Source organism: Coenobita brevimanus, chromosome 1, assembly GCF_032717465.1.
Source record: "Coenobita brevimanus isolate Jiangsu-jjx chromosome 1, ASM3271746v2, whole genome shotgun sequence".
In the NCBI taxonomy this organism is placed as follows: domain Eukaryota; kingdom Metazoa; phylum Arthropoda; class Malacostraca; order Decapoda; family Coenobitidae; genus Coenobita; species Coenobita brevimanus.
Window position 1 is genome coordinate 10,613,494 of NC_136954.1, and position 15,438 is coordinate 10,628,931.

Sequence of the window (15,438 nt, forward strand, 5' to 3'; positions counted from 1 at the left end):
CATTCTATCACTGATAATAATTTCTTTGAGTGTGTTGTCTTCATCTACGTGTGTGGAGGACCTATCTGGATCAAGCAGGATTTTCTACTGTAAATACGAGCATGGACTTTCTACTGTAAATACCAATGTAAAGAAAGTATTAAGAATTTTAGCCATCTCGGTTTCATCATTTGTATGCTCACCATCTGCTGATACTAGTGGTCCTAGTGTTGGTGTTACTATTTTCTTATTTCTGATATACTGTAATTGAAAAATTCTTTGGGGTTTGATTTACTGGTGCTTCCAATATGCACTTCAAAGTTTTTCTTACTTTTCTTTATTAACTTTTTAGCATTACGACATACGTTATGGTAAATTTCTTTATCCTCATTATTAGTGGCTTTGTTTATCTGATAGGTGAGCTTTTTTACTGAAAGACCTCTCTTAATATTGCTCTTCCACCATATTGGCTTATTACTTTTCACTGGTCTTCTATTATGCATCGGTAACTGCCTTATTAAGGATTTCTGCAAACTCTGTCCACACTGTGTGTATAATTGTACTGTCAATAATTGGTTCCCATTCACTGCTACATAAAGTTAGATTTAATTTGTGGAAATTGGCTTTCTTGTAGTATGGGATTTTCTTGTAACTACAATTTTGGTCTGTGTTACAGAAACTGAGGTTGAATGTAACTATGGGATAATCACTAGTGCTGAATTATTCTCCTACTCGAACATCATGAACCAAGTTTTCTGATGTCACCAGTATAAGATCTAGGGTATTTTCTCCATGAATGGGTTGCTCTACAAACTGATATACTGAGCTTTCAAGTAAGATGGTATACAAGTCTAACCCTGTGTGCGAAGATAAGGATCAGTCCATCTTGTTATTGGTAAGTTGAAATCTCCAACAATTAGAGTATTCTGGGTTCAACAGACTTCCGCTATTTGTTCGTATAACTTACTGTCAATTTCGCAAGACTGGGCTGGTGGACAATAAATTTATCCAAATGTCATCTGTGTGATTCATTTCTGAGCTGGATGTAGGTTACATCTATGTTGTCAATGGATGGTTTAGGGATTACAAATGGATGAAGGTTACTTTTAATATATAGCAGTACACCACCTCCCATTCTCCTACTCCTCTCATTACTGAAAATACTGGAACCAGGAAGGTTATATATATATAAGTGGTATATACATATAAATGGTAGGTGGGGGTGCCCATCATCCACCCACTTAGTGTAGTGGTACTCTATTTTTAGGGTAGCTCTACATTGAATGGCAAGCCAAATGATTTCCTGTAAACCAGGAAAGCATTTACAATGCTGGGTGGTAACCTTATAACCAACCAACATGTGTTCCCTACGTGATAAGTGGGTTGGCAGTGGGTTTGTGCCCCCCCTCCCCCCAGAAAACAACTAACCAAAAATACAAGCAAGAAGCCTCAGACCAGGACTGACCAAAAGATGACGACTAAGGACCGAACTAAGGACATGGTACGGATAGCTGCAGGGAATGTAAGGGGTGCAAATGATGAGGTGAAAGAGAGATTGTCCAGGTGCTTAAGGGTGCGAAGTGGATGTATACAGATTAACTGAAACTAAATAGGGAGGTGAGAGTGTGAGAGAATGGGAGTAGGGATGGGGTATATGCGCAGGAGTAGGTGAGAATGAGAGGGCAAAAGAAGGAGTGTGTATTGTTGTAACAGACGAAAGGAGGATATAAAAGAGTATGGATCAGTTGGCTCAAGGATTGTGTGGGTAAGACTGAAAGGACTACAAATGTGGGCGATTGTGTGCTTGTATGCACCAGCGCAAGATCGATCGTGCAAGTAGAGTGATAGAAGAGTTCTGGACAAATGTGGAAGCGTGCATGGAAAAGTTTGAAAGGAATGAAAGAATGTTTTTGACTGCAAATACGAATGGAAAAGTAGGAAATGTGAAGGTGGATGGAGTAGATGGTGAGTGGGGTGTGCCTGCAGAGACGGATGGGAATGGCAGTGCTTTAGTGGACATCTGTGCCAGGAGGGGGTTGGTGATAGCCAACATCCTCTTCAGCACAAAATGATCCATAGGTATACGTGGCGAGTGATGAGAAGGGTGGGTGGTGAACTGAATGAACGGAAGGCAATGACTGATTATGTGTGTATGGATGACAGGATGAGAGGGTAGGCCTATGTAATGGATGCAAGAGTATATTGAGGTTGGGGGAGTGGACTTTCCAACCACCACTTGATCGTGGTCAGAATCAAGGACCAAATGAAATGGAGAAATAGAAGAAGGGAAGGACAGGAGGAAGTAGTGCATACAAGGAGGGTGCAAAGGTTACAAAACGATGGAAACACCTGAGAATATAAAAGTGAAATGGAGGAGCGATTGGGTAAATATGGATTGGAACAGATGGGGGACGTGGAAGGTGTATGCAAGATAATCACAGAAGAAATCTGTGCATGTGAGGTGGTGTGTGGGGTGAAGAGAAGACGAAAGGGGGTGCAGGGAACAGCATGGTTGAATGAAGAGGAGAGAGAGACTGAGGCACAAAAGAAGGAAGCATATAGTGAGTGGATGAGAAATGGGTGTGGAGGAAGTTGAGAGACAGAAGAGAGAGTTATATGTAGAGAGGAAGATAGAGGTGAAAGATTAGTAAGAGAGAGTAAGAAGAGAGTGGATGAGGAATTTGGAATGAACTTGAGGGTAAAGTGGAAGGAACGTAAGAAAACGTTCTGGAAAGAGGTAAAGAGAGTTAGACAGGGTGCCAAAAAAATTTGTTGCGAAGTGAAAGATAAAAATAGTAGATTACTAGTGGAGAAGGGAGAAAAAGTGAGCAGATGGAATGAACACTTTAAATAATTGTTGAACATAGAGAATGAAAGTAATGCAAGTGTAAGTGGCTAGGGAATGGCTGGGAGACGGAGGGATGTGAGAGGAGACAAAAGAAATCAGTAGGATGGAAGTCGTGGAAGCAATGAAGAAAGTTAAAATGGGGAAAGCCCCAGGAATCGATGGAGTGTGTGGTGAAATGCTGAAGCATGGGAGAGAGATTGCAGAATGGATGCGGAAGATGCACAGATTGGCCTGGGAGGAGGTTAGAGTCCCAGAGGACTGGAACTCAGGTATAATTACTCCCATGTACAAAGGAAAAGAGGAATAAGAAGTATGTGGTAATCATAAGGGCATTTGTTTTCTTAGTGTAACAGGATAAGTATATGGTAGGATACTTATTGACAAAGTTAGGGAAATAACAGAGGAATTAGTTGGAGAAGAACAGGGAGGTTTTAGGAAGGGAAAAGGTTGTGTAGATTGATTTTCATTCTTAGATCTTTAGTGGAGAAGCTTTAAGAGAAGGGAAAGTTGTATGTGGCCTTCATGGATTTGGAGAAAGCATATGACAGGGTGGACAGACAAGGATTGTGGAAATTATTAAGATATATGGAGTAGATGGGAAGTTGTTGAATGCCGTGAAGAGTATGTATGCAGATGCTAAGGCTGCAGTGCATGTGGATGGTGAACTGAGTGAATTTCTCTATTTGAAGGTTGGATTGAAATAGGGATGTGTTATGTTTCCATGGTTGTTCAGTCTGCATATGGATGGGGTTACAAAAGAGATACAAGGTAGGGCAGTGGATGTTGGAGCAGCCCTAGTGAGAGTGGGCAATGTTTGGAAACTCCCTGTACTGTTGTTTGTAGATGATACTGTGTTGTCAAGTGACGATGAAGGGGATCTGCAAGGTTTGATGGATGAGCCTGGGAGAGTGTGTAAGAAACAGAATCTAAAGGTGAATGTAGCGAAGAGTAAAATTATGGTCTTCGAGAGAAGTGAAGTCAGTGAATATACAGTGAGGCTGGATGAGGTGGAAATGGAAGTTTGATGAGTAAGGATGGAAGTTTGGAGGGTGAAGTGCCTGAAAGGGTACAACAAGGAAGAAAGGTTTGCTGGTTCCTTGAAAGCAGTGATAAGAAACAGGGAAGTGAACATGGAAGTGAAAAAGTTATTACATGAGAGTATTGTTATCCCAACTCTAACGTATGGAAGTGCAGCTCGGACCTTGTTAGAGGGACAGAAGTCAAGAATGAGAGCAGCGGAAATGAGTGGCTTGAAAGGAGCATGTGGAGTCACATGCAGAGAGAGACTGACAAATAAGGAAGTGAAGGAGCGTTATGATGTGGATGTGGATGTGATAGGAAGCGTTAGGAGAAACACATTGAGGTAGTTTGGCCATGTGGAGAGGATGGAGAGCGAGAGACTGACGAGGAGAGTGTATGTGAGTGAGGTGGTGGGGGGGGAGAGGGAGGGGGATGCCAAGGATGAGATGGAGGGATGGAATGGATAGGTATATGAAAGAGGGGGTGTGAGCTGGGAGCTGGGCAGTGAAATGGCGGGGGACAGTGCAACATGGAGGCGATTTGTTTGTGACCATCCCTTACGGGATTAAGGCGTCTGGCAATAGATAGGTTATAGTGTGCTACAAAATCTCTTTCTTGAGTACCGGTATCTATCCAAGATTCAGTAATGGCAATAATGTCGTAGTCATCAATAAATATTTGGGCCTCTAAATCTGGAAGAAGAGTTCTTGGCACTGAAGAGGTTGAGAGAAGGGAAACGTGAACATAGCAGGGATATAATAAGAAAACACACACACACACACACACACACATATATATATATATATATATATATATATATATATATATATATATAATCTCAGCCGTTTGTGTGTCCACTGCAGGACCGGCCTATCCCAACCGAAATGGGGATGATACAGCCAATGTATCTCTACCAAGTGGCTTAAGTTGTCTAGTAGAGATTGTATGTAGGTGAGAAGTGCATGTAAGTGTAACTGTACTGTAGTGTTGGCGTGGCTTTGGATGTTCAACAACAGCACCCCTTGTGTCCGCCACTGTAGTACGTGGCCAGGTGAACACTCCCAAAGTTTATTATCCTGGTGGGGCGCGAACCCTGGTTCACCCGTGTACGAAACGCACACTCTACCACTGTACCACAGAGGCTCCCCCCCCAAAAAATATATATATATATATATATATATATATATATATATATATATATATATATATATATATATATATATACATGAGTCTCAAGACATTAGAGAGCAACTCTTGTGCATCCTATTAATCCTTCTATGTCTGATATCACCCATTTTGATTGATTTCAAACATTAGAGGTAGAAAAATTTTGAATGGATACTACTACTACTACAACAACAACAACAACAACAACAACAACAACAACAACAACAACAACAACAACTACTACTACTACTACTACTACGACTAATAATAATAATAATAATAATAATAATAATTACCACTACTACTATTACTGCAAACGGGTGGGTGGGGTGCTAACCTGCTTATTCTTGCCACATTCCGAGTTCTCGAACCACCACTTGTTTTTTAGTCTGAGAAGGTCTCCACTCTCCTTCAGGCTCAGTATTGCCAAATTGAGGCTTTCCCTGTGGACAGCAGGTAAAGTGGATGATGATTAGAACATGTATAGAAAGAGTGTGGAAGAGAATGAAAGAAGACAAGGAGAGCGTGATATGGGGAGGGGATGGAGAAACGGGTAATTAGTAGAGAGAGAGAGAGAGAGAGAGAGAGAGAGAGAGAGGTTGGGTGGGGGGAGGATTGGTATATGAGTGCGACATAAAAAAAAAAAAAAAGCCTACACCATAAAAATTATACTGCAAAAGGGCAGAAATCTCCGCCATGTTAAAGTGCTTTATTTACAACTCATCTTCATCCCAGTGCAACAGCTCTGTTACATACTTCGCTCTGAAATACTTGAAATGTGACTACTTGGGTTTCATTCGGCTGTAGGCAAACAATACCCAGTGGTACCCCTTATCCCAGCCCTTATTTCACGGTCATAATAAGTTCAGCGTCTGATGGCTGCACATGTGTTCTGTGCATTGGTGATATGGGTCTAAAACATTTCCTTATGGGGGTTTAGGTAGGTCTCTCGCCTTAAGTACTTCTGTGTATCCGGGTCCAGATTATGTCCATAGTTTCATACTGTTAAAGGGAAGTGTTCATTTTATCTTCATACCTCCAAACGGCTTCATCCAGCCTAGGAGAGACTTTTTGAGCAGGAAGTGTCAGACATATTCCCCGTTAACCCGTTCTGTACCAGAGATATTCCCCATGCAAGACAAAATTATGTCCCTGAACGGGTCCAACCAATTTCTAGCTGTGATATTTTCTGTACTTACTTAAGCGGTGAGTGTGGTGGAGTGGCCACGCCGTACCCATTGGAGTTTAGGTGTTGTCCAATCTTCATGGTGTCGCAGGGAAGTTGTTCGTTGATGTAGTCATTCTTAACACTCTCCAGCAGAAAGGCGTACTTGCCCTTTGACGTTCGTACCCGCTCGATGCCCTCCTCGTACGTGGACGTGAACACATGCTTACGGGACGACATGAACTCCCACATTCGACTGTACACACTTATCTTGGATCGCTGAAAAAAGGGTGAAAAAAATCAAAATAAACTAGTGAAGACAACAATATAACACCGATACAACACAACCTCAAGAAGAACAAAAAGGTCATAACAGTGAAGGAATAAAATAGTTTGGTGACAGCAAGGACAATACTGAAAGAGCATTCCTGATCGCTGAGGTAAAAATGTACAGTGATAGGTACAATACCATATGCTGATCCCCTCACAGTGCGTGGAGGTGAACAGATTCTTACGGGAAGACAATAATCTTGGAACGCTGATAAAAAAATAAATAAATAAATAAATAAATGGGCTGGCGGTAGGGGGGATGCATAACCAGAGGTGTAAATCATAATCGAAGTAGAGGAAATGAAAATTGGAGAAGTACAGGAGAACGAAACAGAGAAACCTAGAAAAAATTGGGGGAAGAGAGAGAGAGAGAGAGAGAGAGAGAGAGAGAGAATGAAATGAGGGAAGCAGAAATGGAAGGACACAAATAATGACAAATGGGAAGTGGAGGAGATGCCATCTTTAACAACCTTATTAATATGAATGCAAATATACAATGTTTGTTTTTATGTGGCCTGTACTTAAATGACAAATGAGCTGTAATGAAAACATATTAAAAAACTGTCATTGTCGTTGTCTACGCCATCATCATCATGATCATGACAGCCATCACCACCACCACCACCATAGCCATCTAATCGAACTGTCCACAAATCGACCCCAAAATGCTGCTGGGACCTCTTTTTTCCCTTCAGACCGGTACAATTTCATTTACGTTAAGAAAGACCTAGTACTAACGAGGTTAATGAAGGCTATGTTTAACCTTTCCAGTCTGATGTAAAAAAAAAATAAAAAAAATAATAAAAATCCGGTGGCAGCAAGAAAAAGGGGAAAAGACATGAATGGTTAACTTAACACAGATTTTTGTCTTGTTGCTGCTTACTTCACATAACTCAGTGGCAGAATTAGACAATACTGTGACCCTTCATCCTTCCCACAGCACTTCATGACTACTATCATATTCTAGTGATATTCTATTGTTAAAACTCAGTATTGAAGATGGAGAGATGGCAATTTTAGCCCAAGTTAGAGTAAAGAGAGTAAAAAACATCCCATGAATCTTATGACGTGTTGTTCATTGAATTTTCTGTAACTGAAGCAGTTACGACACCGAACAAGAGAACACATCAACTTATTACCAGAGTGGGTGGTATTATGAACATTAATTTTTAACTAACTTTAATTACAATAACCTGAATACGCCTAGATGCAAAACCTAAACCTAACAAATGAACACAATGAACACAGTGTAAGCTCAAATGTAACACTCGATGATCAATACAGCATGCTGAAGCTCTGTCTTAGTACTATATCCAATGTAACAGTGCTTTCATGTAAGACTGCACTATACTTCTCTAGTAGTCACCAGTAGCCTATCTGAGCACCACACACTTTTACCGTATGTATCTTATTCATCACTATTTCGTTAACTGTTCACCAAATAAACCACAGTGATAATGAACATCCTATGGTACATGAGTGAAGTATTGAAGCACAAACAACGGGTAACCCAATTAATAACTGGCTGTCTTAACTCTCTAATAGTTCCTACCCGCCTGTACTATCGCTGTGGCCCCTTTACTCCACACTGCCGAACTGCCTCGTGCACTCAATCCCCTTCAAGCACAAACCCGTCATTAATGTACTGCATAAACCATAATGTCATCTCCACATATAAACTAGGGAAAGTATAATGAATTCCACCAATCACAATTATGTATCAATTTATACATTGAACGAAGAATATATCCTAGTACACAACAATGTACCCAAGAACGCACTGGATTACGCATAAAATCATATAATCATGATTCTTTGAACGGGTATAATCATATAACCTTGAAGCAATAAAAATGGATCACCAAGTACTATATCCATCTATCTATCTATTGCCAGACGCCTCAATCCCGTACGGGGTGGCCACAAACAAATCGCCTCCACGTCGCCCTATCCCCTGCCATTTTACTGTCCTGCTCCCAACTCACACCCCCCTCTCTCATATACCTCTCCACTCCATCCCTCCATCTCATCCTCGGCCTCCCCCTCCCTCTCCCCCCCTCCACCTCACTCACATACACTCTCCTCGTCAGTCTCTCACTCTCCATCGTCTCCACATGGCCAAACCACCTCAGTGTGTTCCTCCTAACGCTTCCTATCACATCCACATCCACACCACAACACTCCTTTATATCCTCATTTATCAGCCTGTCTCTCCATGTGACTCCACAGGCTCCTCTTAAATATCTCATTTCCACTGCTCTCACCCTTGACTTGTGTCCTTCCAACAACGTCCAAGTCTCACTTCCATACGTTAGAGTTAGTATCACAATAGTCATGTAGTAACTTTTTCACTTCCATGCTCATTTCCTTGTTTCTTATCACTGCTTCCAAGGAACCAGCAACCTTTTTTCCTTGCTGTACCCTTTCAAGCACTTCACCTTCCAAACCTCAATGCTTACTCATCACACTACCCAAATACTTAAACGTACTCACATTTTCCAATTCCTCACCATCCAACCTCGCTGTACATTCACTGACTTCACTTCTCTCAATGACCATCACTTTACTCTTCCCTACATTCACCTTTAGATTTCGTTTCTTACACACTCTCCCAGACTCATCCACCAAGCCTTGCAGCTCCCCTTCGTCTTCATTCAACAACACAGTATCATCTGCAAACAACAGTACAGGGAGTTTCCAAACATTACCCTCTCTCATCAGGGTCACTCCAACATCCACTGCTCTACCTTGTACCTCTTTTATTACCCCATCCATGTACAGATTGAACAACCATGGGGACATGACACATCCCTGTTTCAACCCAACCTTCAAAGAGAAAAATTCACTCAGTTCACCATCCACACGCACTGCAGCCTTAGCACCATCATAAATACTCTTCACAGCATTCAGCAACTTCCCATCTACTCCATATATTCTTAATACTTTCCACAATCCTTATCTATCACCCTGTCATATGCTTTCTCCAAATCCATGAAAGCCGCATATAACTTCTTTCCCTTCTCTAGAAACTTTTCCACTAAAGATCTAAGAATGAATATCTGATCCACAGAACCTCTTCCCTTATGTCTATCTATCTATTGCCAGACGCCTAAATCCCGTTTGGGGTGGCCACAAACAAATCGCCTCCAAGTCGCCCTGTCCCCCGCCATTTCACTACCCTGCTCCCAACTCACACCCCCCTCTCTCATATACCTCTCCACCCCATCCCTCCATCTCATCCTCGGTCTCCCCCTCCCTCTTCCACCCTCCACCTCACTCACATACACTCTCTTCGTCAGTCTTTCACCCTCCATCCTCTCCACATGGCCAAACCACCTCAGTGTGTTCCTCACAACGCTTCCTATCACATCCACATCAACACCACAACGCTCCTTTATATCCTCATTCGTCAGCCTGTCTCTCCACGTGACTCCACAGGCTCCTCTTAAATAACTCATTTCCACTGCTCTCACTCTTGACTTGTGTCCTTCCAACAATGTCCAAGCTTCACTTCCGTACGTTAGAGTTGGTATCACAATACTGTCATGTAGTAACTTTTTTACTTCCATGCTCACTTCCCTGTTTCTTATCACTGCTTTCAAGGAACCAGCAACCTTTCTTCCCTGCTGTACCCTTTCAAGCACTTCACCCTCCAAACCTCCATCCTTACTCATCACACTACCCAAATACTTAAACGTACTCACATTTTCCAATTCCTCACCATCCAACCTCGCTATACATTCACTGACTTCACCTCTCTCAAAGACCATCACTTTACTCTTCCCTACATTCACCTTTAGGTTCCGTTTCTTACACACTCTCTCAAACTCATCCACCAAGCCTTGCAGCTCCCCTTCGTCTTCACTCAACAACACAGTATCATCTGCAAACAACAGTACAGGGAGTTTCCAAACACTATCCTCCCTTATGTACTATATATATATATATATATATATATATAAGGGTGGTCATTCTGGACTATTTTGTTTGCTGGTAGTGTATATTGTGAGTTTAGATGTAAACTCTTGAGACACCAAATTTTAGCCGAATTGGATTATATTTACTGGTGCTGCATCTTACCCAAAGTTTGAGCCTAATATGCAAATTTATTGTTGTGATAATCTTATTTGTTATTTTAAGAAAAAGTATTTGCTTTATTTCACTGGAAGCTACATTCTAGTAATCCCCTATTTGTTTCTTTTTTCAGGGATTTGCCTTTTGAGTTAATATTAAGCACTTATTTACTATGACTGAAGTGGAAGTGTCAACGCCAGTGGTGAAAAGCAGAAGCAAAACCAAGATTTGGCTTGTTAGCCAACCAACTGAAAGACTACGTGGAAGTAAATTACCTTCTTGTGGAGAAGTGTTAGCGTGACTTTTTACATGATGCGAACAGAGACACGAACAGAGGGATTCAGCACGTGTTCTGTCTGAGGAACTAGGGGATTCTGGGAGACAGCTCGCATTCCTGCATCTGAGCCACGGAATTGTATCCCCAAAATCAAATTTCTCTATGAAGAATGGAGAAAGTTGGAGAGCAGTAAGAGCCGGAATAAAGAAAGAGGAGAAGAGGAAGAAATTCCAAGAAGAGATGAAAGATCCCTTTGACACTGCACACACAAATGCCTTTGACCTCATCAAAAATTGTGAGGATAAGGAGTTTTTTGTGGCTCAGAGGAAGAAAGGGAGGTGAGGCTCAATGCCGGATATGCAGGTTTATAAAACATGCAACAAAGAAGCACACATTTACAGTAAGCACTTACCATAGTGCAAATACCTCCTGAATACACAAAATCCTATATACCGGTAATGCCTATGCAGCAAAGCAAAACTGTGTTCACCATACATGAACACACACAAAAACCAATAAACCAGAGATGCCTATGAATATCCAGTATATAAATATGAACTAAACTCCGCATGTTATACACTCACAGCTATGGGTAGTACTACTCTGGGTTATGTTATTCCGGGTTAATGGCCAATAACCATACGTTAAGAGTACATAATACTACTTACCAATCTTTTGGGAATCGACAAAACATATATTGGGGGTGTGTACATTTGGCTTTACCCCACACAACACAATAGTGTGAACTCTTGACCATGTTTTCCCTTTTCAATACCAGGTGCACATGAGGGAAAGCCACTTCATCTCACACCATTTATTGAAAAATATGCACCCACAGTTCTTTTGTACTGATCCATTCATTGCTATATAATCTGACTGAACATAAATTTTTATATGTATGTATCTGATGCGGTTTCACGAGTTATAAACAATTGTTTTTCAGGTAAACAGAACGTAAAATGGCAACAGTCGAAGTATGGTCGCGGCAAAACGTCTGTTCCTCAAACATGTACTTCGTTTACGTCCAGAAAACAAACTTCGTCGCAACGCCACCTGCATTCATTACACAACACTCATGCTCTGAGATTCCATTTAGGATTAATGGCCCTTTTAGAGTTTCATTATCATCACATACGAGTGTATAGTCCCCGCAGACGACCCTGATTCAGCTGTCCTGACTGACAGCTGATGACGTCACAACAATGCTAGCCACAATCCCTTAATGATCAGCAAAGCACCACAATTCACCAAGTGACAATACACAGTAATTTGGTGTATGTGGCATGACACTGTTACCATGACAACCCAGCCTCCTCTTGCTACCTTTAGACGACTCGGATTGGAAGACTTCAGACCACTTAAGAATAAATGAGCACTCCTAAGTTGAATATTATCGCCAGGTGGTAGCTGGAACACAGTGAAACATACCACACCTGATCGAAGGAATAAAACCAACTGGGATTAATACACAAACCAGAAATAACCTGAAACAAACACACACACACACACACACACACACACACACACACACACACACACACACACACACACACAAACACACACACACACACACACACACACACACACACACACAGAGTCGTCTTCACCACCAAAACTCAATTCAAGAAAGAGTAATTCTGACCAACTCACTAGTAAATCTTAAACCTTTTTTTATTTACTATCTACCTATCTATCTATAGCCCAAAGCCCTAATGCCGCAAAGGGTGGGCACAGACAAAACGCCTCCAAGTCGCTGTCACCCACCATTTGACTGCCCTCCCCCCCCCCCAACTCACTCCTCCCTCCCTCATTTACCACCATTTAAATACTCAGTCATAATTTATGAAAGAAAAAAAAAATCGGCTCACTTCGAAAAACTCCACGGAAGATCCCCCTTGCAGCGTGCCATACTCCACCTCGGTCTGACTGGCCAAATCGTCCACAGAGTTGATGGGGGTGACCAGCCTCTCGACGGTGAGGAAGGCAGCCAGGCTGGCAGTGTACGAAGAGATTATGATTAGCGTGAAGAACCACCACGCACTTCCCACAAGACGACCAGACAGCGATCTGCAAGGTGAGTAGGGGTGGAAGTGATATTCTGAGGGAGTAAAAGGTGTGGAGAGAGCTGTGAGGGAAGGAAAGTATGAAAAAGATGTATGAATGACATAAACTTCCCATGACACAACCGGACAACAAAGTGGAAGGACAGGAGTGGTGGATGCACTACTCTGTGAGGGTAAGGGTACGGTACATTTACACTGAGGTCGGAACAGAATGTATTCAGACACAAACTGTTTGATCGAGTAGCTCAGGATAAACCTGTATTACATTTCGTTTCATTAGCCATGTTCTGCATAAACTGTTTCTTATTGTCACACGCAATGTAGCTGCCACTGAGAAACGGACTGGCCAGAAAGCAAACAAGTAAAATTAACTTTTTTTTTTTTTTTTTTAATACCGGCCTACATGATCAGTCTGCATCGGCGGGGGTTGATTTTGGCCTCTCTGTGAATGTACTCTATAAGGTGTGAAGGAATCTATGAGGGAAGGAAAGTGTGTTAGAAAGTAGTATGGTTGTTGATGATGGATGATGATTAACGTAAACTGTAATGACCGAACTGTACAACAAATTAATCACTGGTCTGGCTGAGATTTGATCTCGGGCCCTTGCACTAGATATGCGCGCATGCTACCACTGAGACAAAGAGAGGATCCCCGCTTTGCCTCTAAGCAATGAGGGCTTTAATGGACCCTATTACATCACTCTTTTCTCCTCTTGGTGATTAATTTGGTTAGTTTCGAACACACAGTAGCGTTGCATTGGAGGCCACCATTGGGGATGCTGCGGACCACACGAAACAGCTCATCCCCGGGATGTAAGGTCTAGGACGCTGTCAGCTAACCAACATCATCATTGCCTTCCAAGCCTCGCCTCACATCTCACACCGTTGCCAACCAATGTACTGACACTTAACAAATGTATCACACTGTCCTGGCTGAGATTCAGTCTCAGGCTCTCGCACTTGATAAGCATGTACGTTACCACTGAGACAAAGAGAGGATCCCCGTTTTGCCTCTAAGCAATGCAGGCTTTTACAGACCCCATTACAGAACCACCATGCATTCCCCACGACACGGCACGAGAGCGATCTTGAAGGTGAGCAGTGGTGGAGGTGATACTCTGCGAAGGGGAGAGTTTTGGAGAGGATCTGTGAGAAAGTGATGGTGTCAGAGAGGTCATTTAAGCAAGAGATCATCTATAATACATTCCTGCCATCTACAGACAGTTTTATTAAACTAAGGCGAGATTTTTCGAAGTAAAGAGATATGAGAATAAAATTTCCTTAACCCCTTTTCCACAAGAGGTCCCGCCTAAACTGCACATATCATTTGGTGTCAAAGAATATAAAAGTCACCATATTGGAGGGCTAACCCCTTCACGACGGTGGCCTCTTACATTTTACTGCTACCATCATACGAATGTATTAGGTTGTCGAGAGATTACTAGACCTGCAAGACTGAGATACAGGCCTCATTATCCTCTTCACAGGCAGAGGTGCGTCCTATTCCCGAGGTCTCTGTAGCGTACTTGGCTTCGCAGCACCTTCTGAACGATTTATTCTGCATACTCTTGTTAATCTTGTACAAGTACGTTATGTGGTGCTACTTACTTCTGCCTTCATCTTTATCATTCCGTTTCTGTGTCTGCCCTCCTCTCCTCCTATATCTCCCATCTTTCCTGTCACTTTTTATTACTCTTCTTTCCTTTTCAGGTGGCTTTACATTGAGTAACAAGCCAAACAGTTTCCTGTAAGCCAGGAAACCATTTACAACGCTGGGTGGCAACCATATAACCAACCCACACGTGTTCCCTACATGTCAGCAAGTGGGCTGGCGTAGGTCTGGTGCCCCTCCCCGTAACATAACTAACTCAAAGACAAACGGCCACCCCTTATAGGATTATTATCTGGTCATAGATAGATAGACAAATAGACAGACGTGATGGGTGCAAAGTATGTCGATACTAAAATTACAGCAGTGGCAAACAAGAGCAGGGTAAGGTGATACGTACAGGATATCTCGCTAAGGGAGAGGTGCTGAGAATGATACCGGACGAGTGAAGAATATGCGTCCTAATTTGAAGTAATTTATTGACAGCGTAAATGAAATACCAAAAAACAAATGACTGACTGAATAGGTTGAATCTGTTTCCTTTTTCTAACTCTTTCAGTCTGAGAGGTTCTTAGTGAGGTGCAGAGAATCATGCAGTGTTGACCCTTTCATTGCAATGACGTGGTGGAAGTCCAAGCTGTTATATAAAAGTTAAAAATGGATTTCTAGTACTGGACAAGTTAATGGAAGCTACATCTAAACTCCTTCAATTCGAAAAATCTCTCGAGCTGAATATTATTGCTTGGAGATAAAAAAAAAAAAAGTTATCGGGATAACCTAAAGCGTAAAAATTATCTGAGATAAAAAATATATTGTCATAGGTATCTAATCATCCTTAGGCACCAAACTACGTATTTTGTACTTTAGCCCGGCTACCAACAGCAGAGAGAGAGAGAGAGAGAGAGA

At 42.0% G+C, this 15,438-nt stretch overlaps 1 protein-coding gene across 1 annotated transcript in view; it reads right to left on the reverse strand.

Annotated features, from left to right (window-relative positions):
• LOC145414087 (glutamate receptor 1-like) overlaps positions 1-15,438 on the reverse strand; it is a 234,664-nt gene that overhangs the window by 29,687 nt on the left and 189,539 nt on the right. The window contains exons 13-15 of the mRNA XM_080283682.1: positions 12,729-12,927; positions 6,214-6,458; positions 5,352-5,457 (exon numbers count right to left, since the gene is read on the reverse strand). Of these exons, the coding sequence (XP_080139808.1) occupies positions 5,352-5,457; positions 6,214-6,458; positions 12,729-12,927 (550 nt within the window). The remainder of the gene's footprint in view (positions 1-5,351; positions 5,458-6,213; positions 6,459-12,728; positions 12,928-15,438) is intronic.